Raw genomic sequence first — 18,489 nt, 5'->3', positions numbered from 1 at the left:
CCAAGCAGAGGAGTATGTATGCTGGCAAGAGCATCCTGTCTGGTGCAGAGATCAGCAATGCCTATGGTGTCATCACTACTGTGTCTCGCCACCTTGGTCTGGATGAGGGCAAGGTTCTGGCGAAGTACACTTCCAAGCAAGGGCTTTGGGATGGAGATACAATATGACAGTCGTGCCAACATATCTCATCAGCCACCTGGTGGAAGGGACTTTGCGGATCTGAGGCTCTTTCCCCTGTTGCCTCCATCATCCTCCAAATCCCAGCAACATCAGCCGCCTCAGGGTGCAACTGGTCCTTGTTTGGCAACACACACACCAAAGCACGCAACAGGCTGACCAATACAAGGGTTGAAAAATGGTTGGCTATAAAGGCACATTTTTGTCTTTTTGAGCCTGATAACGAACCATCCTCAAAAAGGTTGTAAAGTGACAGTGAGGATGATGCCTCAGAGTCTGATGTTCAAGAGGTGGACATTGAGGAGGTCCAGAGAGAAGACATGGAACCTGAGAGGAAGACAACCAAAGCTTTAGTTCCTGGACTAGCATTTTACAGATGTATGTTGAAAACGTTTTTGGGAGATGCAATGGATCATTGGGGATCATTCAATATTCCCTTTTGTTGTTCAGTGAAATCATCCAATGTGAAGAGTCAACTCACTTAATTAAAGTTCAATTTGTAACTAAAGTTTTTTTTCTATTGGAAGGATTTTATCATTTGCAATTATGTCTACTTATGATAAGGTAAAATATTTGTTTCTGTCTCCATATGATATGGTCAATATATCCAATGCAAAAAACATCTACATTTAAACGGTATTAATATTAATGTGCATATATTTACATTAATTCCCATATATTCCCGGTAATTCCCATATATTCCCGTTAATTCCCATATATTCCTGTTAATTCCCATGGAAAGTTTCCACCTTTGAATATTCCCCAAAATGTGCTACCCTAGAAATGGTTTAAAAAAAAGATACATGCGCCTTAATTTCTCAAAAATAGACTTCTTTCATTTGACATGCTCCTCTGAACTTCAAGTTGGTGCTCATGGGTCCTTTTACATGGAAATTCCCTGCTCATTTGTAAACAGGGTCACCTTTTGTAAAGCTGGATTGGCTTTTGATCTTATCTGGAATCCTCTATTGCCTTATTAACACATTTATGCAAGGTTCCCTTTCTCCTGGCAGTAAACACACACACACACACGTGCCCTGTTGACAACAAGACAAAACAACCATCATTTAATGAGAAGGAATGATGTAGTGATAGTTAAAGAGAGGGGAAGAGTGACAAAGAAAAAGGGATACAGAGGGAAAATTCCATTATGGCTGTAGGAGCTGACATCAAACGAGCTGGCGGCTACATAAAGCCAGATTACCAAAGAAAGGACCAGCAGGCAAAGAACACTCGGTTACAAATTACCTTGTTCCACAGCCAGACACACACACGCAGACACGCACACACACACTAGATTTCGACACTTCGTTCTGCTCACTTCCTATAAAGCCATGGGGTCATCATGATAATATTTACACAAACATCAACAATCTCTTGATTTATTCTGAATGTACATAGACCTTGGTTGTCACCAGACATAAATCAAATCACATTTTATTTGTCACATGCACCGAATACAACAGGTGTATATCTTACTGTAAAATGCTTACTTACAAGCCCATAACCAACAATGCAGCGAAGAAAAATAAGTGTTAAGTAAAATATAGATAAGTAAATAAATAACAAATAATTAAAGAGGGGGTACTGGTACAGAGTCAATGTGCGGGAGCACCGGTTAGTCAAGGTAATTGAGGTAATACGTACATGTAGCTAGAGTTAGTGACTATGTGTAGATAATAAACAGAGTAGCATCAGCGTAAAAGAGGGGGAGTGACAATTAAAATTGTCCCCTATGACCATTTAGCTGGACTACCTGGCCAGATGACTCCTTGCTGTCCACAGTCCACCTGGCCGTGCTGCTGCTCCAGTTTCAACTGTTCTGCCTGCGGCTATGGAACCCTGACATATTCACTGAACGTGCTACCTGTCCCAGACCTGCTGTTTTCAACTCTCTAGAGACAGCAGGAGCGGTAGAGATACTCTGAGTGATCGGCTATGAAAAGCCAACTGATATTTACTCCTGTTGCACCCTCAAAAACCACTGTGATTATTATTATTTGACCCTGCTGGTCATCTATGAACATTTGAACATCTTGGCCATGTTCTGTTATAATCTTCACCCGGCACAGCCAGAAGAGGACTGGCCACCCCTCATAGCCTGGTTCCTCTCTAGGTTTCTTCCTAGGATCTGGCCTTTCTAGGGAGCTTTTCCTAGCCACCGTGCATCTACACCTGCATTGATTGCTGTTTGGGGTTTTAGGCTGGGCTTCTGTACAGCACTTTGTGACATCAGCTGATGAAAAAGGGCTTGATACAAACATGTGATTGAAATAGTCTGGGTAGCCATTTGATTATCTGTTCAGGAGTCTTATGGCTTGGGGGGGTCGAAGATGTTAAGAAGCCTTTTGAACCTAGACTTGCTGCTCCGGGTACCGCTTGCCGTGCGATAGCAGAGAGAACAGTCTATGACTAGGAAGGCTGGAGCTGCCAGAGCCGCCCGTCAGTCAGGAGCTGCCAGAGCCGCCCGTCAGTCAGGAGCTGCCAGAGCCGTCCGTCAGTCAGGAGCTGCCAGAGCCGCCCGTCAGTCAGGAGATGCCAGAGCCATCCGTCAGTCAGGAGCTGCCAGAGCCGCCCGTCAGCCAAGAGCTGCCAGAGCCGTCCGTCAGCCAGGAGCTGCCATAGCCATCCGTCAGTCAGGAGCTGCTAGAGCCGCCCGTCAGTCAAGAGCTGCCAGAGCCGCCCGTCAGCCAGGAGCTGCCAGAGCCATCCGTCAGTCAAGAGCTGCCAGAGCCGTCCGTCAGCCAGGAGCTGCCAGAATCGCCCGTCACTCCGGCGCTGCCGGATTCGCCCTTCACTCCGGAGCTGCCGGAGTCTCCCGCCTGTCCGCTGCTGCCGGAATCTCCCGTCCGTCCGGTACTGCCGGAATCTCCCGTCCATTCGGGACCCGGGGCTAGGGTCCCCAGTCCGAGGTCAGCGCCGAAGGTCGCCGCTCTAAAGAGGCCACGGAGGCAGGTGAAGAGGAGGACAAAAACTATGGTGGAGTGGGGTCCACGTCCCACGCCAGAGCCGCCACCGCGGACAGACGCCCACCCAGACCCTCCCCTATAGGTTTAGGTTTGGCGGCCGGAGTCCGCTCCTTTGGGGGGGGGGGGTACTGTCACATTCTGACCTTAGTTCCTTTGTTTTGTCCTTGTTTTAGTATGGTCAGGGCGTGAGTTGGGGTGGGCAGTCTATTATCCTTTTTCTATAATTTGGGATTTCTGTGTTTGGCCTGGTACGGTTCTCAATCAGAGGCAGCTGTCAATCGTTGTCCCTGGTTGAGAACCATACTTAGGTAGCCTGGTTTCACTTTTGAGTGGTGGGTGATTATTTTCCGTGTTTGTATTCTGCACCAGACAGAACTGTTTCGGTTTTGTTAGTTCACTTTGTTGTTTTTGTTCAGTGTTCAATTTCTTTGTTAAAAATATGGACACTTACCACGCTGCGATCCTTCCCACTACTCCTTGTCAGAGGAGGAAGAAGACCGGTACAGTACCATGTTCATCTGTACAAACAATAGTACGCAAGTATAAACACCATGGGAAAACGCAGCCGTCATACCGCTTAGGAAGGAGATGCGTTCTGTTTCCTAGAGATGAACGTACTTTGGTGCGAAAAGTGCAAATCAATCCCAGAACAACAGCAAAGGACCTTCTGAAGATGCTGGAAGAAACAGGCACAAAAGTATCTATATCCACAGTAAAACGAGTCCTATATCGACATAACCTGAAAGGCTGCTCAGCAAGGATGAAGCCACTGCTCCAAAACCGCCATAAAAAAGCCAGACTACGGTTTGCACCTGCACATGGGGACAAAGATCATACTTTTTGGAGAAATGTTCTCTGGTCTGATGAAACAAAAATAGAACTGTTTAGCCATAACGACCATCGTTATGTTTGGAGGAAAAAGGGGGAGGATTGCAAGCGGAAGAACACCATCCCAATCGTGAAGCACAGGGGTGGGAGCATCATGTTGTGGGGGGGCATTGCTGCAAGAGGGACTGGTGCACTTCACAAAATAGATGGCGTCATTGAGGCAGGAAAATGATGTGGATATATTGAAGCAACATCTCAAGACATCAGTCAGGAAGTTAAAGCTTGGTTGCAAAATGGGTCTTCCAAATGGACAATGACCCCAAGCATACTTCCAAAGTTGTGGCAAAATGGCTTAAGGACAACAAAGTCAAGGTATTGGAGTGGTCATCACAAAGCCCTGACCTCTATCCTACAGAAAATGTGTGGGCAGAACTGAAAACAAATTTGCGAGCAAGGAGGCCTACAAACCTGACTCAGCAACCCCAGCTCTGTCAGGAGGAATGGGCCAACATTCACCCAACTTATTGTGGGTAGCTTGTGGAAGGCTACCCGAAACGTTTGGCCCAAATTAAACTATTTAAATGCAATGCTACCAAATACTTATTGAGTGTATGTAAACTTATGACCCACTGGGAATGTGATGAAATAAATAACAGCTGAAATAAATCACTCTACTATTATTCTGACATTTCACATTCTTAAAATAAAGTGGTCCTAACTGACCTAAGACAGGGATTTTTACTAGGACTAAATGTCAGGAATTGTGAAAAACTGAGTTTAAATGTATTTGGCTAAGGTGTATGTAAACTTCCAACTTCAACTGTAGAGGTCCTGGATGGTAGGAATCTTGGCCCCAGTGTTGTACTGGGCCGTACGCACTACCCTATGTATTGCCCTGCGGTCGGAGTCCAAGCAGTTGCCATACCAGGCAGTGATGCAACCAGTCTGGATGCTCTTGATGGTGCAGCTGTAGAACTTTGAGGATCTGAGGACCCATGCCAAATATGTTCAGTCTCCTGAGGGGGAATAGGCTATGTGGTGCACTCTTCACAATTGTCTTGGTGTGTTTGGACCATGACAGTTTGTTGGTGATGTGGACACCAAGGAACTTGAAGCTCTCAACCTGCTTCATTTTACAGCCCCTTCGATGAGAATGGGGCGTGCTCGGTCCTCCTTTTCCTGTAGTCCACAATCATCTCTTTTGTCTTGATCATGTTGAGGGAGAGGTTATTACCATGGCACCACACGGACAGGTCTGTTGCCTCCTTCTTATAGGCTGTCTCATAGTTGTAGGTGTTCAGGCCTACCACTGTTGTGTCGTCAGCAAACTTAATGATGGTGTTGGAGTCGTGCCTGCAGTCATGAGTGAACAGGGAGTACAGGAGGGGACTGCACACGCACCCCTGACGGGCCCCAGTTTTGAGGATCAGCGTGGCAGATGTGTTGTTACCTACCCTTACCACCTGAGGGCGGCCCATCAGGAAGTCCAGGGTCCAGTTGCAGAGGGAGGTGTTTAGTCCCAGGGTCCTTAGCTTAGTGATGAGCTTTGAGGGCACTGTGGTGTTGAACGCAGAGTCTGCTGTAGTCAATTAATAGAGTTCTCACATAGGTGTTCCTTTTGTCCAGGTGGGAAAGGGCAGTGTGGAGTGCAATAGAGATTGCATCATCTGTTGATCTGTTGGGGTGGAATTCAAATTGGAGTGAGGTCTAGGGTTTCTGGGATAATGGTGTTGATGTGAGCCATGACCAGCCTTTCAAATCACTTCAGGGCTACAGAAGTGAGTGCTACGGGTCGGTTGTGATTTAGGCAGGTTACCTTAGTGTTCCTGGGCACAGGGACTATGGTGGTTTGCTTGAAGCATGTTGGTATTACAGACTCAGTCAGGGAGAGGTTGAAAATGTCAGAGAAGACACTTGCCAGTTGGTCAGCGCATGCTCGGGGGTACACGTCGGGGTAATGTGTCTGGTCCTGCGGCCTTGTACATGTTTACCTGTTTAAAGGTCTTACTCCCATCAGCTACGGAGCGTGTCGTCCAGTGAGCGTGTCGTCACACAGTCGTCCAAAACACCTGATACTCTCATGCATGCTTCAGTGTTGCTTGCCTCGAAGAGAGCATAGAAGTTATTTCATTGAATTAATGAAATTTAAGTCATGTACAAATCACAATGACCTCTCTCACGCCTCCTCCACATTTGCAGCCATGCAAAGTTCCAAGATGGCCTGTCAGTTTGTGATAGCTATGACAATTATACGACAGCTATACGACAGCTCTATTGCTCAGCGCTAAAGATCAAACATCAGTCAGCGTGGCCCAGGGTTGTCCTGTGGCTCAGTCCTGCCTTATCCATCAGCTCTAAGAGCTCTTATCTGACAAACTGAACAATTTCCTCTACACGCACACAAAAAAAGACACCTCATCAGGCTCTAAGCCTCTATCAGGGTTGTGTGACGATTCATTACCTGAACGAACACACACACAGGAGTATACTCTCTCACCAACCCACACACACACTCCCAACCACAGCCCATTAGCCAGGTCGAGCCATGAGCCCCACAATAACAACAAGCCATTAAACCCAGCCAGAGAGAACAGGCCCTGACAATCTGCTGTCTGTAAACGAGGGACACAGAGGAAGGGAGCGAGGGAGGAGAGAAATAAAGAACAGGAAAATCAATGAATTAAGACTCCTGGGAACGAGGGGGCGTTGCAGGGGTAATGACACGAGCAGAATGTAACAGCGTTCCAAAATAAAAAAATCACAGGCCTCAGAACACTAGCGCTGTAGTCCCCTGTGGCCTACTTCGGAATAGCGAACATCCGAAGAATACAGTGGGAAAACAGACAGAGAGGGAGGGGGGGTCGGAGAGGGACAACAAACATTTAGGGATGTCCAGGGACATTGCGTCTCCTGCGGGCTAAACACACTAATGCCCCATTTGTCCCGTTCATCCCGAACGCCGGAGCGCTTGGACTTCCGCTTATTCTTTATGGATAGGCTCTGAGCTGGAGCTAGCCAATAGTCACATTAAAAGATGCAGGTCAAAGTGGGCCAAAGAAACTGCTGTGAAAGTGACAGTGTGAGAGCAAGACAGAGAGAGAGGAGTGTGTGTGTGTGTGTGTGTGTGTGTGTGTGTGTGTGTGTGTGTGTGTGTGTGTGTGTGTGTGTGTGTGTGTGTGCACGCACATGCATTTGTATGACTGAGAGGAGTCAGGAAGATTGAGAGTGGACTGTGTGAGATGTCACAAGAGGATAGAGAGGGATGGTACCTGGAATTCAAAGAGACAAGGTGATAGAGGGGGGGAATGTGAAAAACAAGTGTGGCAGAATGCCATGCACTAAATGGAGAGGTAGACAGCTGAGGGCCAACCTTTGCTGTTTATCACCATTTTCTTCTGTCGGTGATGGTCCCACCAAAACGTATATAGAACACGCATATAGTCTTCATAAGCATTCCTTATTGAATCTATATCATAGCTGCTTCACAATCATTTATTAGCAGTCTTACTACATAAAAGTTGACATACAATACTCAATGTACAGTACCAGTCAAAAGTTGACATACAATACTCAATGTACAGTACCAGTCAAAAGTTGACATACAATACTCAATGTACAGTACCAGTCAAAAGTTGACATACAATACTCAATATACAGTGCCAGTCAAAAGTTGACATACCTACACATTACAGTATTTTTCTTTATTTGTACTATTTTCTACATTGGAGAATATATATTTGAGATTTGAGATTCTTCAAAGTAGCCACCCTTTGCCTTGATGACAGCTTTGCACACTCTTGGCATTCCCTCAACCAGCTTCATGAGGTAGTCATCTGGAATGCATTTCAATTAACAAGTGTGCCTTGTTCATTTGTGGAATTTCTTTCCTTCTTAATGCGTTTGAGCCAATCAGTTGTGTTGTGACAAGGTACGGGTGGTATACAGAAGATAGCCCTATTTGGTAAAAGACCAAGTCCATATTATGGCAAGAACAGATTAAATAAGCAAAGAGAAACGAGTCCATCATTAAGACAAAGGTCACATCTCAACATCAACTGGTCAGAGGAGACTGTGTGAATCAGACCTTCATGGTCGAATTGCTGCAAAGAAACCACTACTAAAGGACACTAATAAGAATAAGAGACTTGCTTGGGCCAAGAAACACGAGCAATGGGCATTTGACTGGTGGAAATCTGTACTTTGGTCTGATGAGTCCAAATTTGAGATTTTTGTTCCAAACGACGTGTCTTTGTGAGACGAAGAGAAGGTGAACAGATGATCTCTGCATTTATGGTTCCCACGTGAAGTATGGAGGAGGAGGTGTGATTGTGTGGGGGTGCTTTGCTCGTGACACTGTCAGTGATTTATTTAGAATTCTCTGGATAAGAGCGTCTGCTAAATGACTTAAATGTAATGTAAATGTACACTTAACCAGCATGGCTACCACATTATTCTGCAGGGATACGCCATGCTATCTGGTTTGCCCTTAGTGGGACTATTCTTTGTTTTTCAACAGGACAATGACCCAACACACCTCCAGGCTGTGTAAGGGCTATTTGACCAAGAAGAAGAGTGCTGCATCAGATGACCTGGCCTCCACAATCACCCAACCTCAACCCAATTGAGATGGTTTGGGATGAGTTGGACCGCAGAGTGAAAAAAAAGCAGCCAACAAGTGCTCAGCATATGTGGGAACCGCTTCAAGACTGTTGGAAAAGCATTCCTCAAGAAGCTGGTTGAGAGAATGCCAAGAGTGTGCAAAGCTGTTAGCTAGGCAATGGGTGGCTACTTTGAAGAATCAAAAATATATTTAGATTTGTTGAACACTGTTGGTTACTACATGATTCCATATGTGTTATTTCATACTTTGATGTCTTCACTATTATTCTACAATGCAGAAAATAGTAGAAAATAAAGAAAAACCCTTGAATGAGTAGATGTGTCCAAACTTTTGACTGGTACTGCATGTGGGACAGCTGGTTTGTTTCTTATAGCTGTTTGTTGTGGTGTGGTGGTGTGGAACTAGTCTTTCTGATATAGCTACAGTAGTCTCTTTCAGTTCTACCCCACATACGATGCCCACACAACCACAGCCGCTGCCAATGTGGCACAAAGGCACAGTGTCACGGTGGAGCTAAAGACCAGGGGAATAGAGAGAGGAAGTCAGTGAGAAAAAAGAGAGAGAGAGAGAGAGACAGAGACAGAGAGACTGGAAAATGAATCGGTTCAGTGACTCCTCAGAGATTGGAGCTCATAGAGAGCCTGTTGGAGACCCGCAAGGGTGACAGAGTGCCCAGCGCTGAATCAGAGGGCAACTCATTGTGTAATCTCCCTCACATTCACACACACACACAGCTTAACAGCGAGGGGAAGTTCTCAGTAAAAATAAACTTTAATTCGAAGAAAAACAGGCCCAACTGTTCTTTTCAGAAGTTACATTTGCACACTTCAATGGGCCTTTACATTTAAAGCAGCCTTTCTTAAAGTATGGGTTTGGGTCGCGCACCTGTTAATGGTGTGTTGAGAAGTGTCAGAGTAAATGTATAAGTGCCCTCTCTGCTCAGTTTGGCAACTGTGCGAGTGGGAGAGCGAGATGCCTGTGTGCTTCGCAGTTTACCAGATTTAGTTTTCTGGAGTTATCTTGAAGATCACTCCACGACACACGCTGCAGCGCTGTCGTTCAACAGCAGATGATGCGCTGTCAGCCACTGACTTGTCATTCCCACTCGCCAAATGGACTCATGCTAGCAACAAGTTCTGACTGAGTTCAATCGTCATGAAAAGCCAATACACCGATAAGTTTCTCGCTTTCATATAACCTTTGAGAATTAACGAGGAGCTCCCTCAATATGCTTTGTGCGGGGAAGTGCTGAGTAATGAGTCAATCAAAACGAACAAATACATATAACGACACGTCCTGACCGAACATCCAGAGCATGGTGGTATACAGAGGTAGTTCTTTCAGAACAGGGCAGAATGCTTCAGGTAACAGTGATTCAGGAAGCAGAGCTTCAGGAAACAGGGATTCAGGAAACAAGGATTCAGGAAACAGGGCTTCATGAAACAGTGCTTCAGGAAACAGGGCTTCAGTAAGCAGGGCTTCAGGAAACAGGGATTCAGGAAACAGGGCTTCAGGAAACAGGGATTCAGGAAACAGGGCTTCAGGAAACAGGGCTTCAGGAAACAGGGCTTCAGGAAACAGGGCTTCAGGAAACAGGGCTTCTTGAAACAGGGATTCAGGAAACAGGGCTTCAGGAAACAGGGCTTCAGGAAACAGGGATTCAGGAAAAAGGGATTCAGGAAACAGTGCTTCGACAGTGGAAAAGTAAGTCAGCTAGCAAGGCATTGTTGTCATTTTATAACAGGTGATGATCAGCAGAAATAAGGGAGTACTGTATCTCATAGTAGAAGATGTGAGTTTCTCTTTAAAACAATCCCCTGGCCTTGTACACAGCTAATAGTTACTGTTAGCCAAAGAAAGTTAGCTAGCTACTGTTAGTGCAACCCCAAGTAACAGTACGGATGAAGATGAAAAATTATCAGGCCTACTGTCTGTACATCTTACTGTAGAAATTATTGTTGAAAACAAGTCTATTTTGGAACCAAAGGCCAACACACACACAGATCTGGGTTGCTCATCTACAGCAGGAATCAGTCTCCTGCCTGACTGAGAAAGCAGTAGATGTTCTGATCCAGTTTGGCACCACATACCTATGTGAGTCAGGGTTCTCAACTCCGGATTACTTAAAAAGCAAGTCCAGAAACAGTGTCAATGCTGAGCTTGACCTCAGTGTTGTACTGTCAAAAACTGAGCCCAGAACAGACCTGCTTGTTGAAAACTTCAACCAGCCACACACCTCTCATTAGAACTGTGTGTGTTTTCTGGTCTACATCCGTGTGATTGTTTTTTAAAAATATGTTTTTTTTATTTAAATGTAACCTTTATTTAACTAGGCAAGTCAGTTAAGAACAAATTATTATTTACAGTGACGGCCTACCCCGGCAAAACCCGGACGACGCTGGGATAATTGTGCGCCGTCCTATGGGACTCCCAGTCACGGCCGGATGTGATACAGCCTGGATCAATCCGTTTATTTCAGTTTAGAATAAACAATTATGACTTGAATTTTAACAGTCACAGCTCCAATCTAGACTTTCTTTCAACAATTTCTACAGTGAGATGTACAGTAAGCCTGATCATTTTTCATCTTCATCTGTACTGTTACTTAAGGTTGCACTATCAAAAAGCCTGTGTGTCTGTTCTGTTATGCATCTGTGTGATATGATCAATCAATTTGTTCCAATTCAGAATTAAAATTATTTATTGAATTTTAACAGCAACAGTTCCAACCTAGACAGATATGTAAGAGTTTTTAATGAGGGAAAATTAACATGACTAGCTATTTATAAAGGATATTTCATTTCATTGTTATTTGTTGATTTAAAGTATCTGCGCTAATGTGTAGCCCACTACACATTAGCGAGATACTTTAAAGTTAAGCGGAGATACTTTAACCTTAAAAGCCCGGACAGGGGTACATTTCTATCCCAAGGGGTCAAAAATGTCCATTTCAAAACCATTTTTATCCTTCTGAAATGTTAGGACACTCATGCAATTAGTTACAGACAACAACAACAAAAACTATTTACCGTGATTTCTGTGTTAATATGGAGGAATAAAAAAATATGTATTTTGAATACTAGTGGTGCATGGCTAAACTGAAAATCTGGTCTCAATAGTAAACTGTGATAAAAATCACCACATTTGGCACAGAGGTTGATATGGACCACAGATGTGGCCCCTGTCGGGCGTGACAGCCACTATACAAATGTAAATTCATATTTGTGACTCGTTTCAGGAAACTAGACATATGTCCCTTCCGTCTTCAAGAGAGCGAGAGTTGCACCCCTTCTGAAAAAACCTACACTCGATCCCTCCGATGTCAACAACTACAGACCAGTATCCCTTCTCTCTTTTCTCTCCAAAACTCTTGAGCGTGCCGTCCTTGGCCAGCTCTACCGCTATCTCTCTCAGAATGACCTTCTTGATCCAAATCAGTCAGGTTTCAAGACTAGTCATTCAACTGAGACTGCTCTTCTCTGCATCACGGAGGCGCTCCGCACTGCTAAAGCTAACTCTCTCTCCTCTGCTCTCATCCTTCTAGACCTATCGGCTGCCTTCGATACTGTGAACCATCAGATCCTCCTCTCCACCCTCTCCGAGTTGGGCATCTCCGGCGCGGCCCACGCTTGGATTGCGTCCTACCTGACAGGTCGCTCCTACCAGGTGGCGTGGCAAGAATCTGTCTCCTCACCACGCGCTCTCACCACTGGTGTCCCCCAGGGCTCTGTTCTAGGCCCTCTCTTATTCTCGCTATACACCAAGTCACTTGGCTCTGTCATAACCTCACATGGTCTCTCCTATCATTGCTATGCAGACGACACACAATTAATCTTCTCCTTTCCCCCTTCTGATGACCAGGTGGCGAATCGCATCTCTGCATGTCTGGCAGACATATCAGTGTGGATGACGGATCACCACCTCAAGCTGAACCTCAGCAAGACGGAGCTCCTCTTCCTCCCGGGGAAGGACTGCCCGTTCCATGATCTCGCCATCACGGTTGACAACTCCATTGTGTCCTCCTCCCAGAGCGCTAAGAACCTTGGCGTGATCCTGGACAACACCCTGTCGTTCTCAACTAACATCAAGGCGGTGTCCCGTTCCTGTAGGTTCATGCTCTACAACATCCGCAGAGTACGACCCTGCCTCACACAGGAAGCGGCGCAGGTCCTAATCCAGGCACTTGTCATCTCCCGTCTTGATTACTGCAACTCGCTGTTGGCTGGGCTCCCTGCCTGTGCCATTAAACCCCTACAACTCATCCAGAACGCCGCAGCCCGTCTGGTGTTCAACCTTCCCAAGTTCTCTCACGTCACCCCGCTCCTCCGCTCTCTCCACTGGCTTCCAGTTGAAGCTCGCATCCGCTACAAGACCATGGTGCTTGCCTACGGAGCTGTGAGGGGAACGGCACCTCAGTACCTCCAGGCTCTGATCAGGCCCTACACCCAAACAAGGGCACTGCGTTCATCCACCTTTGGCCTGCTCGCCTCCCTACCACTGAGGAAGTACAGTTCCCGCTCAGCCCAGTCAAAACTGTTCGCTGCTCTGGCCCCCCAATGGTGGAACAAACTCCCTCACGACGCCAGGACAGCGGAGTCAATCACCACCTTCCGGAGACACCTGAAACCCCACCTCTTCAAGGAATACCTAGGATAGGGTAAGTAATCCTTCTCACCCCCCCCCCCCTAAAAAGATTTAGATGCACTATTGTAAAGTGGCTGTTCCACTGGATGTCATAAGGTGTATGCACCAAGTTGTAAGTCGCTCTGGATAAGAGCGTCTGCTAAATGACTTAAATGTAATGTAATGTAATGTCGCGCGTCACTACTTCACAGGAAAGCCATTTGAACGTAAACATTTTTCTTGTCAAATGCATTTTTGGGTAGAAATGCCTTCTGGAACATGTGAATGTTAATGTTATTTAATAACAAACTTGTATGCCATCTGTAAATACGAATGAAATTGTTAAATTATGAGCCTAGTTGGTTTAGCTATAGAAAAAGTCAGCAACCTTCCTGCTAGCCATGATTGGCTGAGATAATGAATAGGCTGGACATGCAGAGAGAGTTCGGATTGTTCTGCTATGTAGCACGCTTCTGTCTATTTGAGCTGGTCAGTATGAGTAAGTAATCCTTTCTAACTTTGCTTTTTTTTAAAGATATCACATAGTAGAACTGTATAAGTGTTGCTCTCCACATTCTGGAGGACCACGTTTTGAAATCCGTGGATTTAGAGTATGAGAGCTAAGGGAATGGAGAAAACACATGTCTCCGGATTACATCTTCAAACTAAGGGAAGCCATGGCATCCGTGACAGAGAGGGAGAAGCAGCCATCCATGTATACAGGTAAGATAGTCTAGCTAGCTAAATTTTCAGATATTGCATGCTTCTAATTTGGTCAGAAAGTTGTTTTCATTTCAGGTTAAAGTGTATTGTTAGCTAGCTAGCTAACTGGCTGGCTCACTAGCTAACATTACACATATGATCTGTGTAGTAAAAATGTTTGTATCTCAGAGCCATTTGCTTTGCTAGTTATAGACTAATGTTAGCTAGCTAATATTGGAACCTGTTTGGTTATTCATGCAGGGTAGTAACGTCATAACTTGGGATTATGATTTATTGTTTAGCTAGCTAGCTACATGTCTTAACAAAAGACTCCACTATGCAAGTAACCATTTCAATAGAGTGTTCATGATGTCACTGCAGCAACTGTTGATAGATGTAGCTGGTAAATTCGCTCTGGCTATCTACTCCGATTTCAGAGCACTCTCGTCTAAGTGTGCCAGAGCGCAGAATAACTCCTTTATGAACCCTCAACACCCGTTGAATATGGCCGGTGTCAGTAAACGTTGGGGGAAAAGCATAATTATATTGTTGCCAGCAGCACAGTTGCAGTCACCAAAGCTCTGGATAACATAAAAGCAGCCTAACAAGCTCTGCTAGGGCAAGTAAAAATGGTCAGTGTGAGCTGTTCCTGCATTTATTTCTGGAAGTAGCTAGCAAGCTAGCCAATGTTAGCTTGGGTGCTTGACTGCTGTTAGGACAGAACGCTCGGAACAACCCTTCTCCTCAGCCTCACATACGAATCCTTAAAGAGATGGGTGGGGCTAAAGCTTAAGAGGATGTGAACGATGATGAATGGGTGTTGACAAAGAAGAGATCTCCAGTAGGTGTCCCGAAACATTCAAAGGCAATTTTGTCAAAGTGAGGTTACAAGTTTATCCATTTTCAAAGCAGAATTACTTTCCCATTGTTCCTCAACTGTAGTGTATGATATACCATTTTCTAGCGCTGAGTCTCTACTTTTATCCAATGTAAAAAAACACAATTTCACATTTTGCTAGTAAAAGACTGAATCGAGCCGGTCGGTCACATTTAGCTTCCAGTTGATGTCTTCATACCATACCAAGAGTCTCATCTTTCAAATGCAATTGGAACTGAGTTGCAGGTCTTCCGTTAGCCGGTAATAGCCGGCTTTTGACAGATAATTTTCTTTAAGCCGATACATAAAAATGGCGCCAGCCAATTGTTGAAGAAAATAAAACCCATTGCAAAATAATGCTTTTCAGCCTATTCATTGACGGGAAAAACAGATGATGTAAATATAATTGACCGGTCATGCTTGTTGGTCTATACAACATTTGCATAATTACTATAATTAAATTGGTGCGTGTGTATTTTCGTTGATCGTTATGTTTATCACACGAACAAAGCATACAAACACAGAACCTATAAGCCAAAAATGTGCCAGATAGAGCTAAAGCTTCTCAAATAGTCCATTGTGAAACGTGCATCTATAAGCCCAGTCACTACAAAACAATTATAAATGCGATAGGGTGTTAAAAACAGTTTTGATCGCCAGTTGGCCACGATTAAAAATAGCCATTTTTATTTCTCAACTGGTAATTGAAGCATGCTTCCCATTCAACACTCAAGTGTATATATAAGCAATGATAGTTCGGCTTCAGCACGTCACACCACTTTGCAATGAGCTGGAGGCAGTATGCATTTTGAAAACATAATTGTTTTAAACCTGAACATTTTACTTCATATTATGATGCATGTCTTGGCATGCTTCAAAGTCAAATCCGACCACAGAAACGTGGAGGCAAAGTGGAGACTTCCATATGCCATTGAAACCAGTAGCCTATTTCTCTCATTGGTTTTCAAACCAACTTCGTTTGATTGTCCTGTAGCCAAAGTTACAATCCTAGTCATATTAGCAACCCATGCTAGTTGGTGCATGTTTAGATCTCCTCTATTTCTACATTTATAATGGATATGTTCATCTCTATCACATGAAACCGCTAGCATGTGTGCTTTTGACAGTTTCCCCCCAATTGCATTATGGAACGAAAACATTTGTGCTCAGACTACTGCGTTGTGCGCATGTAGCCTAAGACTACTGCGTTGTGCGCATGTGGCCTACGACTACTGCGTTGTGCGCATGTAGCCTAAGACTACTATTTGTGCTTAGCCTACTGCGTTGTGCGCATGTAGCCTAGGCCTACTGGTTTTATGACTTTGGGATCTATCATTCCCAGAGTCTGTTTAGAATAGGCTGTCTTTCTCGCACAGAACGACAAGATGATCAATAGAATAGGTCAACTTTACTATGGGGGATATTAGATTGAGGTAGGCTAGCGATTTTGCTGTTCGTTACTGGTCTTGTTGGCTGAGGAAAAGTAAATGTGGCAGTTGTTCTAACTTCTTCAACGTGCGCATTGGAATTCGGTAAGAAGGACACATGCGTCGCATCCTCGAGTTGCATGTTAAGATGAATAACCATAATTTAAATGTGATTTATGTCATTCTGAGCACCATGAGTGGACGCCGTAATCAGGTTTCGCACCTACTGCATACGTGTCCCTAAAAAATCTCAATTGTCAATTAATTGACGAGTTGATACCCCATTGCATTCCAAAGTTGGAGCTAAAAGTCTTATGGCACCAGCGCCTAAATATCGGTATGTCAGATTAGTTTTATTTACCATTTTTCAGCCTTTGAGTATCACAGAAGCACAACAAGTTGACTATAAAAGTGCGAACATGTTCAAATAAATGCTTATTTTGGGGAAATTTAAACCATTTACCTGTGTTACAAAAGGTTAATAAAACAAAATGTTACTGCTTGATTGACTGACTGTCTGTTTACAATCATTATCATTTTGGGGTCAAAAATGACCCGTTAGTGCTTTTATGCGAAATATATGTTAGCGCTGTTATGGTTACATTTCACGGGAAACATCATCAAGCATGGCTGACAACCACTTTTTGCCCTCGATCCACTTCACTCATTCAATCCGGGGCCATATAATAGGTCTAGGTGGTCCACAGTGCGAATAAGGGTTGTTGGTTTCCATACCAATCAGCAGCAAAGGATGCATTTGATTTCTATTCAAAGCAGTGCACCCAGGCAAAGCACTCCACTGGTTATATAGCTTAAACAAAGTGGTGAAAGGGCTCAGATATGTGCAGCATCCATTAATAAACATTTCGCCTCAGGTGTGCTGGTGATAACCAACCTTTGAGCCCCTATCAGAGGAGAACGTGTCAAATAACCTATTCGAAACTATATCGACACTCACTTCCCTAGAACAGGTCATCATTAATTAATATATTCATATTTCACATGTTAATCTCCTTGCAATATGGCTCTCCATCCACCACCACCACCACCACCACGAAACAATAAAGGTACCCATTGTTGGGTCGAACATGTCGATGGCAACCAACACACGCACACAATCGGACTAGGCACATAGACACACGCACACAATCGCACTAGGCACATAGACACACGCACACAATCGCACTAGGCACATAGGTGCACTGACTACTGTATTGTTTGTATGAAGATAAGAACAACAGTTACTCGTGCACGGAATAGATCGCTACTACTTCTACTATGTACACCTAGTGTAGCCTATGCATTAAGCGTTGGCGATGGAGAGAGCGAGAGAGAGAGAGAGAGAGAGAGAGAGAGAGAGAGAGAGAGAATTGTTCTGGCCAGATCCAGATGTGATTTCAAAATAACGCCTGACAAGAACGGTCTTTACTGTATGTACATGCAGTTTTAAAATACTCTTTCTTTGACCAACTGTCAGAGTGAAATAATAAACCTGTCATAAGCATGTCGTGACCTCTCATTTTACCAAACTTAGTCTAGAGCGCTTCTCAGCTACCCTATGTGCGGGCCCAAGACTTTGAACCCGTTCTTGACGTTAAAACAGGCAACGACGGACAACACACACCGCTATCGCTTTGTAACGAAGTGAAGTTGAAGTGTCAACTAGTTAACTTACCAAAGTTTGTTCATACTGTAGCGCCCGCTGATCGTCGCCGGCCATGGCTGCGCTGTGAGGTTCGCGCTACAGACAGAAGTGCCAAAGAGACCGGGTGAGGAATTATTTTGAGGTTGCAGTGAGACACAAACGCTCTCGCTTGTTTTCGAGTGATTAGAATACACTATGAGTCTAATTAATGTTGCATGAAGCTGATGACTTTCATAATATGAACTCAAAAGTGCTGCATGCCAGAGTTCCTTCATTTTATATCCCCAAATCTCTTCCAGGATCCACACAGAGGCGGGACTTGTATGGCTTTGAGTTGTACGACACGCCCCTCTTGTGCGTTCAAATGGTACAGTCTGTCCTCTGAAGTTTTATGAACTGCAAAAGTTCAAGGTTCTGCTTAAATTAAGCAAAATCTTGCACCTTGAGGTTTTGTCATTCAAATATAACGTTGGAAGATACTTTGTTGTTCTGTTCTGCTACGCTGTTCTGAATTGTTTAGATGCCGGTGTGTCTGGTTTGAAATACTTTTTATTTTCCAGGTACATTGAATGTCAATTCAGTGGAGTCATACATGGAGTGTCTGAAAGTGGGCTCGGCAA

At 44.5% G+C, this 18,489-nt stretch overlaps 1 protein-coding gene across 3 annotated transcripts in view; it reads right to left on the bottom strand.

The window, feature by feature from the left end:
• LOC118371086 (chloride channel protein 2-like) overlaps positions 1-18,176 on the bottom strand; it is a 214,633-nt gene extending 196,457 nt beyond the window's left edge. For 2 of the 3 annotated variants that reach the window (XM_052467887.1, XM_052467886.1), the window contains exon 1: positions 17,900-18,175. In XM_052467887.1, coding sequence (XP_052323847.1) covers positions 17,900-17,944 — 45 coding nt within the window. In that variant the 5' untranslated portion in view covers positions 17,945-18,175. Of the gene's footprint in view, positions 1-17,899 lie in introns of all 3 variants that reach the window. The other variant, XM_052467885.1, reaches the window with a different exon arrangement.
• Between the last annotated feature and the right edge of the window lie 313 nt (positions 18,177-18,489).

This window comes from Oncorhynchus keta, chromosome 18 (genome assembly GCF_023373465.1).
Source record: "Oncorhynchus keta strain PuntledgeMale-10-30-2019 chromosome 18, Oket_V2, whole genome shotgun sequence".
In the NCBI taxonomy this organism is placed as follows: Eukaryota; Metazoa; Chordata; class Actinopteri; order Salmoniformes; family Salmonidae; genus Oncorhynchus; species Oncorhynchus keta.
Note: the sequence above shows the minus strand (reverse complement) of the source record. Positions and strands in the feature narration are given on the sequence as shown.